The sequence below is a fragment of the Macaca fascicularis genome, chromosome 1 (genome assembly GCF_037993035.2).
Source record: "Macaca fascicularis isolate 582-1 chromosome 1, T2T-MFA8v1.1".
NCBI lineage: Eukaryota > Metazoa > Chordata > Mammalia > Primates > Cercopithecidae > Macaca > Macaca fascicularis.
Genome location: NC_088375.1, coordinates 103,977,936 through 103,987,547, shown reverse-complemented (window position 1 = coordinate 103,987,547; position 9,612 = coordinate 103,977,936). Strand labels below are relative to the sequence as shown.

The following is a 9,612-nucleotide window of genomic DNA, read 5'->3' as shown; positions in this document are numbered from 1 at the left end:
ATCTATTGCCTAAACGCAGAGTGCACCACCTGGAAATGTAAGTCCTCTGGGGCTGAGCTTTTAGTCTCTCAGGTTCACCTACTCCAAAGAGAAATTTCAGAAGAGTGACCTCAAGGCATTTCCCATTGCCTGAGATGTGAGGGTCACAGACACCACAAAGCACTGAAGAGGCGGTGGGGTCAGGCAGAGGGGCATGTGAGGATCGCCATGAAGGAGAACAATTCTCTCCCAGGGGCTGGTCTCTCTGAACAGGGCGCAAACCCCATAACAAAACCATCCAGTTCCTTATGCTGGAGCAGACAACACTAGCCCTTTGTCTCCCAAAACTGGGCAGGGTGATGGGAAAGCCCCTGGGGGCTCGTCCTTCCTGCAGGGCCAGGGATGGGCCTGTGGCTTTGGGGGCAAGTGAGAAGCAGTTTTCATTGTAGCGCTGGGAACTCTTGGGAGAGAAACTCTGTGGTCCCCACTTTCTTGGCATCTGGGGTGAAGGAGGGAGACTGAGATGAACTCTCATAGATCCTTTCTCCTGGCCTAGATCCAGCTTGGATACCCAGGGCCTGTGTGCTGTGTCCATCACCACCTTCCTGAGGAGCGAGGGCCCATCCTGCCCCCTTGTGGGTCTCTCCTTTCCCAGTTCCATGTGTGGCCCTGAGACCATGCATATGCCACTAAGAAGGGCTGAGAGGCTGCAGAAGCACATGCTCAGGGCGTCCCTGAGAAGGATGCGTCTACTCCTGGGACTGGGGAACAGGGACAAACATTGAGTAAAGGGGCCCTCTGTGCCACACGAGTCCATGCTCCATGTCATAGAAAGGGAGTGGGGACAAATCCTAGGCTTGTAATTGGCAGCCTAGAGACAGTAGGGTGGTGGGATCAACAGTCTTGGCTCCTGGAGCACCCCTCTCTGTCGCCATGTCCTTGTTTGGGCAAAAAACCCTCTCTGTCACATGTCCCCTACTTCCCAGGCACCTGATGCCTCACTGCTGCCCTGCTTGGCATTCCTAGGGCCTGGGGTGCAGACGAAAAGGGGCCCCTGGCAGCGCCCTCCTCCTCACCCAACCCTTCTGCTCCGAAGTGGTCCACAGAGATCTGAGGGCCGTTCTTTAAGGACCCCTGCTGTAGTCTGAACTTCCTCCCTTGAGGCGGGTTTCCCACTGTGTCCAGGAAGCTCCTCATGTCCTGGCTTCCTTTCAGCCTTTCTCTCTGAGAGGAGATGCTGGCGGGAGGGAAGAGACTGGCTGGTGGGATGTGTAGCTCCACTCCCGGCCTCAGGTTCTCCTCCAAACTCGGGCCCTTTCCCATCACACCAGACCAGAACGCAGGAGGAGCACAGCGGGAGGATGGGGGTCCACCGCAGGGGGGTGGTCAGCCAGAGGGCAGTTTGCAAGGACATTTTATTCGTGGTCACAGTGGAGTATTACAGAGCAGAGAAGGCCAGTGTCTCCCTATCCCACCTGCCTGGGTCCAGGGGAAGTGGAGAGAGGAGGAAGTGCCTGCATGGGACGGGGTTTCCAGGGCCTCAGAGATTAGAGGGATGGGAGAGAAGTTGCATGGAGGGGTGAGAAAGGGGCTGGAGACCTTAGCCCGGAATGGGGAGATAGGCCCCGGAGAAGACTCAGGGAACACAACCACCCTTGTCCTCTCCCCAGGCTAGACCCTTAATTTTCCCCCTTACGCAGGCAGGATGGAAATTATGGAAACCTTATTCTCATCTCCCTGAAGAAAAGTTGAGATTAGGAATGTCTCCTTAATGTGATTAGCAATATGGTGAGAGAGGAGGGACACCCTGTCTTGGTTTTTCCCATTTCCACATTCAAACCTTCCCTGCAATGTTCCCCACCTTTGGTCCAACTCCACCCCTTGAAATCCTGCAATTTCAGCCCATGTCCAGCAATGGGAAGGGGCTAACTCAGAGGCAGTGGGCAAGAGGAGAGATGGATTTTGGAGGACTCCTCCCCAACTTCCCACCTTCCTCTCCAATTAAGTAGGATCCAAGGGCCACAATGCTTTGAGGTTCTCCAGATTGGGGGAAGTAAGTCTTTCCTCCCCAGTTTTGAGTCTGCAGGTCTCTGGGCAGAAGCCCTCCCTGGGATCCAGGCATCCCTTTGCCCTCATCATGGGAGCAGGCTTTACTTCCAGCCCCTCGGGCCTGAGGGACAAGAGCCGAAGCCTGTCACCCGCACCCTGTCCCAGCCCGGCCAAGAGAGGAAGCCCTGGAAAATGCCAGGCCCCTGGGTGGCTCCTAGGTCCTGGGAGCAGGATGTCTGGCTTAAAGGCCCCTGGGACCTGCTGCTCTGATGGGAGAGGAGGCAAGAAGGGCCCTGAGAGGCAGGTCCAGTCGGAAGGGAGAGGGGGTGGGAGGGGAGGGATGAAGGAGGCAACACCAGGCAGCTTGCCTTGGACGCTCCCCAAATGGCAGCAAGGGCCCAGCTGGCAGGGGACTGGGGCAGAGCCAAGTCCTAGAGAAAGAAAGAGAGAAAGGGTCAAGGGAGCCCAACCTGTCTCAGATGCCCCTCGCTCCTCCCATTTCCCAGGCCTTCTTATTTCTTGCTTGGAAGTCTCTCTTCCTCGCCCCACTGCCCTTCCTTTTCTTTCTGTCTTATTTTTTTGAGAGAGAGTCTCTCTCTGTCACCCAGGCTGCAGTGTAGGCTTGAACCCTTCCTGGGTTCAAACGATCCTCCCACCTCAGTTTCCTGAGTAGCTGGGACTACAGGCACGTGCCACCATGCCCAGCCAAGTTTTGTGTTTTTTGTAGAGATGGAGTCTCGCCATGTTGCCGGGCTTGCCCTTCCTTTTATGCTTTTCTTTTCTTTTTTTCTTTTTTTAAAGACAGAGTCTTACTCTGTCGCCCAGGCTGGAGTGCAGTGGCACGATCTTGGCTCACTGCAATCTCCGCCTCCCAGGTTCAAGCAATTCTCCTGTCTCGGCCTCCTGAGTAGCTGAGATTACAGGTGCATGCCACCACATCTGGCTAATTTTTGTACTTTTTAGCAGAGACTGGGTTTCACCATATTGGTCAGCTGGTCTCGAACTCCTGACCTCAGGTGATCCACCTGCCTTGGCCTCCCAAAGTGCTGGGATTACAAGCATGAGCCACCGCGCCCAGCCTCTTTTCTACTTTTCTTTAGGCCTCATCATAAATACCACTCTTTGGAGAAGCCTTCCGAGACTCCCAGCCTAGGCGAGAGTGCCTGCTGCCTGCCCTCATCCTTCCCTGAACCTCTCCTCCAAGGGCGCTCGGCTGAGTTAGGGTCATGTAGTCATTTGTGTGCTTTTCATTTAATGTCTGTGAGTCCAAATCTGTGGGGGCAGGAGCTGTATTTGTTTTATTTTCCCTTGAATCTACCCAGTCTGGACATAATCAGTGCTCAAGAAAAATGTGTCCAGCAAATTAAGGGAAGGATATTCTCTGCTATATCTCAATGGATCCATTCTTCACTCCCTGTCCCTGCAGCAAGGGCCTGCAGTCTAGCCTGGCAAAGAACTGGTTGTGTGGCCTTGGCCTTGTCATTTAAATTTGCAGTCCTCTGTTTCTTCATCCATAAAATCCCCTCTCCTAGCTTAGATTAAGCTGTGTCATGGGTAACAAGGGGCCCTGCACAGTTCATGACCGGGAGGCCCAGGGCAGGTATGGGGAGCCCCAGCCTTCCTCTTCTCTGTCTCACTCGGGTGCATAACTTTCCACCTCCAAAAAGGCTTCCTTCTTCCTGCTCCTTCCAATCCTGCCTCTTTCCCTCTCCGACCCTGCCAGGGCCCTGCCATAGGGCCTCCCAGCTGGGGGCCTTGGAGATGACTATATAGAACTTCACATCGCTTTCTGTATTTCAAAAAGCCTAACTGCCGCTCCACGTTTTTCTTAGCAAGACCACATCATTTAACTAAAAGAACAAGCATCAACCCAATGTAGTCACATTGGTTGGGCTCTAGTGAATAAACTGGAAAAACAGGCAGGGTGCGGTGGCTCACGCCTGTAATCCCAGCACTTTGGGAGGCTGAAGCGAGCAGATCACCTGAGGTCAGGAGTTCGAGACCAGCCCGACCAGTATGATGAAACCCCGTCTCTACTAAAAATACAAAAATTGGGCCAGTGTGGTGGCAGGCGCCTGTAATCCCAGCTACTCAGGAGGCTGAGACAGGAGAATCGCTTGAACCCGGGAGGCGGAGGTTGCGGTGAGCTGAGATCGCGCCACTGCACTCCAGCCTGGGCAACAAGAGTGAAACTCTGTCTCAAAAAAAAACCAAAAACTAAAAAACAAAACACACCAAAACAAACAAACAAACAAAAAAACTGGAAAAACAAGTTATTAATATATCCAATGTATTTGATAGGAACAATATTTCTGAAGTCAGATCTACGTAGGGAGAAAACAGTGACAGTGATCCTCTAGGAGAACAAGTGTGGAGGCCCCCATCAGAGCACCCTTTCTCTGGGTCATCGTCTTTTCCTTGGGTCCTTAGATGAGGTGGAGACTGCTGTTGCACAGGAAGGCTGTGTCCCTCGGGGTTCCTGAGGTCAAGGCACGTGGAAGAGATATTTTATTTCTAAGAGTCCTCTCATTCTCCCACCAGTTCCTTTCCATTCCCGGCACTGGCCCTGCAGCTCCCTACCTCTGGCTCAACAGACCCGGCACTCCCAGAGGCAGCTTCCTTTCTTGGCACCAAATGCTCTGAGTGAGGGTGGAGGTGAGGGGCTGGCACAGGCTTCTGGAATCTCAGTCTAGAAGTGGGGCATGTGGCTGCTTCCAATCTTCTGGTGACCTACGCCTGCTTAGCATCCCTTAGGGCCCAAGCATAGGCAGGGCGTGTGTGTTTGCCTGCAGAGGGGAGGGAGGTGCAAAATAGCCCACTACAAATGGGGCTTGGGAGGGAACACTTTTTTCTTTCTTTCTTCTTCTTCTTTTTTTTTTCTAACACTATCCACCTGGAACGGGAACACTTTTTTCTTTCCCTCATAGTTTCCCAAAGAGAGAAGCTCTCTGCCTAAGGCGTTCTCAGCGCTAGGTCGGGGTGGGTGGGGGTGGAGAAACAGGGAGGGCTGTTCAGGTGCTATTTAGCTGCAGGCTGCCAGACCAGGCCCAGCGAGTCCCAGCAGGCCCTGGAGCACCCCACACCCATGGCCTCAGCTGCACTCCCAGGGGTGCAGAGCTTGGGCCCCCCAGCAGCTCAGGGGTGGGGTGAAGGCCATGGATCCTTCTTCCATGAAATTGGCTGGAGTGGAGGGGCAATTCTTGGACCTCTGCACAAGAGCCTTGGTTTGGTCAAGTGTCTCTGTGATCTTTTTCACAGAAAATCTAATATTGTAGGTTCCCAGCTCACAGCCTCTGTAAGAGCTGATGTCTGCCTGCATTTCCACCTTCTTCTCCCACTCAATGGCCATGTGCTTCTGCACTGGCCTTCTCCCAGTCCTTCTGTCCCAGGGCCATTGCACACACTGTTCTCTCACTCGCCATGCTCTCCCTACTCCCTCTGAGCTCAGCTGACACTCATGTACACTTTGGGTGTCATCTCAAGTGTCACTTTGTCAAGAAAGTCTTCCCTGATGCCCTTGGCACTCTGCATTTCTCCTCTGCAGCAGTTAGCACAGTTATAATCACTCATCAATCATTAGTTGAATATCTGCACCCCCCTTGCCTATAAGTCCTATAAAGGCAGTGTTGCTCACATTGGCTCCCCAGCCCCTAAGACAGTGCCTGGCACATTAAACAGGAGGTCATTAAGCATCTGCTGAAAGAAGAAATGAATGAGTGAGTGAATGAGTGAATGAACTCTATCTTCCCAATCTCTCTCCCACTGAGCCTCCATCTTCATCCCATGGCCCTTGTCTTGGTTACCGCCCCGTCATCTCCTGCCTAGATTATCTTCAAAGGCCTTCCAACTCCAGTTGTATGCAACCCAAAACTCTACACACACATAGTCATCTTTATAAAATGAAAGTCTGACCATGACTCTCCCTCCCAGTCCCTCCTGCCCACAGGAGAAAGTCTTGCTCCCTTAGCATGGCTTGTGAGGCCTCTGTGACCCAACACCTGTTTACCTTGCCAGCCCCATCTCTTATCCGTCCTACTTGTTCCCACCCCATCACAAGACTTGCTCTCCAACAGCAAGCTACCAGCAGTTCTCCAGATTTGCTACACTTGTTCCCAGCTTTTTGCTTTATAAATGCTATTTCCAACTGGGTGTGGTGGCTCACGCCTGTAATCCCAGCACTTTGGGAGGCTGAGGCGGGCAGATCGCCTGAGGTCAGGAGTTCGAGACAAGCTTGGCCAACATGGTGAAACCCTATCTCTACTAAAGATACAAAAATTAGCCAGGCATGGTGGTGCATGCCTGTAGTCCCAGCTGCTCGGGAGGCTGAGGCATGAGAATCACTTGAACCCGGGAGGCAGAGGTTGCAGTGAGCTGATATCCTGCCACTGTGCTCCAGCCTGGGCAACAGTGAGACTCCATCTCAAAAAAAAAAAAAAAAAAAAAAAAAAGAATAAATAAATGCTATTCCCTCTGCTTAGGCATCTTTTTCCATCTCCTTCCTGCCCGAGTGTTGTGTCCTCTGGGAAGTCCCAGTTCCTTCTCTGGGCCTGAATGTACAGCACCTAGTGCTTACCTGAATGCCCGCAGCAGTCGCTGGCAGTAATCCCATCTCCGCTCCCCACTAGGTTCTGAGTCTCTTGAGCCTTTCATCTCTGAACCCCCACACCTAGCAAATAGCTGGTGTTCAGTAAATGTTGGTTGAATGAATGGATGAGTACATAGTATCCCTTGTCTTATGCCCCCTCAGCCATGTACTCAGCCAGGAGGGCCCTTCCTCCTCTGGCTAGGATTCCCTGGGCCCTCCCAGCCCTGAGCACTTACGGTGGATGCTGCTGCTGCTCCCCTTCTTATCCCCAGGGGCCTCTGGTGGTTCCCAGGGGGTCTCCTGTCCCGCCAGCTGCTCCACCATGGCCTGATGGGTGAACAGCATGCTGTGCAGGAGCTGAGGGGTGAGAAGTAGATGTGGGGTAGGATGGGCTCTCCCTGGCATGTATCCTCCAGTACACTCTGGTACTGTCAGCCAGTTGCTAAAACAATGAAATACTCTCATACTGATTTTTTTTTTTTGAGTTGGAGTCTTGCTCTGTCACCCAGGCTGGAGTGCAGTGGCACCATCTTGGCTCACTGCAACTTCTGCCTCCTGGGTTCAAGCGATTCTCCTGCCTCAGCCTCCCTAGTAGCTGGGATTACAGACATATGCCACCATGCCCAGCTAATTTTGTATTTTTAGTGGAGATGGGGTTTTGCCATGTTGGCCAGGCTGGTCTTGAACTCCTGACCTCAAGTGATCTGTCCACCTTGTCCTCCCAAAGTGCTGGGATTACAAGTGTGAGCCACTGCGCCTGGCCTCTCATACCTATTGCTAAAAGCCCACTGCCAAGACTGCCTACAGTCTCAGATGCCCTGGGCTCTTCCCTCTGATCCACCCCAAAAGGAGTGGCGCCTATCACAGAAGGAGCCACCCTTTCTCACAGGTGGGTCCCGTACCACCTGGATTGCTAATACCCCTGCCTCTGGGGCACTCAGGGACTAGGATGCAGGAGGAAAAGAAAACTGGAGGCTGATGGGCTGCAGAGGCAAAGAGGAGGGTGGGGGCCCTCCTGGGCAGAGGGGCAGGACCTGCTGGAGCCCTGAGACAGGGGCCACCTCTGCTCTTACCTCGCTCTGCACACCCACGGGCACCAGCGCTGGCTGACACAGGGCAGGGGCCCCCAGCAGCAAGTGGGGGGATGGTGGCACCCGCACTTCCCACAAAGGATAGTTGACTATGATGAGCTTGCTGAAGTTGAACTTGTACGTGAACCTTTTGCCTTTGGTCTTATGCAGGATCCTCTTATTGTAGTAATATCTGCAGAATTCAAAGTTGAGAATAGAGTTGGCCCAGTGGCCAGAGAATAGAGTCAGGGACCCAGTCACATTCTCCTCCCTAGCCGGGCTGACCCTACGCTATTCCCCGAGAACCACTAGGCAGCTCACCACAGGCCAGGACACTTCCCAAGCCTTGGAGGGGGTGGAAATCAGCAGGGGTGCCAGAAACCACGGCCCTTTTCCTTGAACTCTTCCCTCTTTGGCCATGTCAGCCGCCTCCTCTCACCTGAGGGCCCGGCTCAGCTTGTCATAATTCATCTGTGGTTTGCATTTCCTGCGGCCCCAGAGGCGGGCCACCTCATCTGGATCCTTGATGACAAATTCCCCGTACTCTCCCTGCTGCCAGGCGATGACATGGCGGAACTCTTCCTTCTGCAGCAGCTCCAGGATGAAGTGCCACAGCTGGATCTGCCGGGAGCCTGGGGACGACTCGGCTTTGTAGGCCCAGTCAGGGAAGGCCAAGCCTGGGTGGACAGGGCAGAGTGAGGGCTCTGGAGGCCCTGCCCTAGGCCACCGTTGGAGCAGGAGGTAGACCTGGCCAAGAGGCTCACCTGGGATCCAGTTGCCGGGGGTGGCCGGGATGCCCTCAGCCAAGCAGCTGCAGTGCATGGTCCACTCTGGCGAGAGGGCCTGTGTCTGGGCCTTGGGGAAATGGTCACCACCTAACAGGAAGGGAAGGAAGGAGGGAGAGGGGAGGACAGTGAAAGAGGAAGGAAAAATGGAGGGAAAGAAGGAAGGAAGGGAGAGGGTCAGGAGAGAAAGAGAGAAAAGGGAAGGGACAAGAGGTTGCCAGTGAAGGGGAGAAAAGGAAACCAACCAGAGGCAGCAAGCTTCCCCATACCCAGACAGGGTCCAGCCTCCTCTGAGGAACTCCCCACTGCCCAGGGCTGACTCGGACTCAGGGCTTCCGGCTGAGCCACTTATATAAATGGAGAGAAGTGCAAAGGGTCCTATATCCTGCCCTGCTGGGGGATTTAGACAGAGAATGAGATCTCTTCTTAGGGCTTAACAGGATTGGAGTTTTTCCCAAGAGAAGACAAAAGAAAATGTAATTAATCATGGGCTCATTCTAAATCTTGAGTGGGAAGGAGGTGGCTTATACACATACCTGTGCCTTTACAGTATTTCTTTCTTTCTTTCTTTTTTTTTTTTTTTGAGACAGTCTCTCCCTGTCACCCAGGCTGGAGTGCAATGGGGCGATCTTGGCTCACTGCAACCTCTGCCTCCCAGATTCAAGTAATTCTCCTGCCTCAGCCTCCCGAGTAGCTGGGATTACAGGTGTGTGCCATCACGCCCAGCTAAATTTTTTTTTTTTTTTTTTTTTTTTTGTATTTTTAGTAGAGACAGGGTTTCACCATGTTGGCCAGGGTGATCTCGAACTCCTGACCTCATGATCCGCCCACCTCGGCCTCCCAAAGTGCTGGGATTACAGGTGTGAGCCACTGCACCTGGCCGCCTTTACAGTATCTCAAGCAATTTCACATTTGAGATGAGCAGGAATTTTTGTTTTTTGTTTATTTGTTTGTTTTGAGTTGGAGTCTTGCTCTATCACCCAGGCTGGAGTGTAGTGGCGCGATCTCAGCTCACTGCAACCTCTGCCTCCCAGGTTCAAGCAATTCTTCTGCCTCAGCCTCCTGAGTAGATGGGATTACAGGTGCCCACCACCATGCCTGGCGTATTTTTGTATTTTTAGTAGAGACAGGGTTTTGCCCTGTT

At 53.1% G+C, this 9,612-nt stretch overlaps 1 protein-coding gene across 1 annotated transcript; it reads right to left on the bottom strand.

The window, feature by feature from the left end:
- Positions 1–1,348: 1,348 nt before the first annotated feature.
- On the bottom strand, positions 1,349–8,796 carry ETV3L (ETS variant transcription factor 3 like). The gene is made up of 5 exons (XM_005541372.4): positions 8,448–8,796; positions 8,123–8,360; positions 7,687–7,876; positions 6,850–6,970; positions 1,349–2,459 (listed from the first exon to the last, which is right to left on the bottom strand). Exons 1-5 carry the CDS (start codon positions 8,503–8,505, stop codon positions 1,981–1,983), a joined length of 1,086 nt encoding a protein of 361 aa, XP_005541429.3. The 5' UTR covers positions 8,506–8,796; the 3' UTR covers positions 1,349–1,980.
- Positions 8,797–9,612: the final 816 nt, after the last annotated feature.

What these genes read in the sequence shown, in the direction of transcription:
- ETV3L (XM_005541372.4), bottom strand. Translation starts at nt 8,505, where the DNA reads ATGCACTGCAGCTGCTTGGCTGAGGGCATCCCGGCCACCCCCGGCAAC. An exon ending in CCCCGGCAACTGGATCCCAG is followed by an intron (nt 8,361 to 8,447) that starts GTGAGCCTCTTG and finishes CTGTCCACCCAG; the next exon opens with GCTTGGCCTTCCCTGACTGG. An exon ending in CCGTGGGTGTGCAGAGCGAG is followed by an intron (nt 6,971 to 7,686) that starts GTAAGAGCAGAG and finishes CTCACCCCTCAG; the next exon opens with CTCCTGCACAGCATGCTGTT.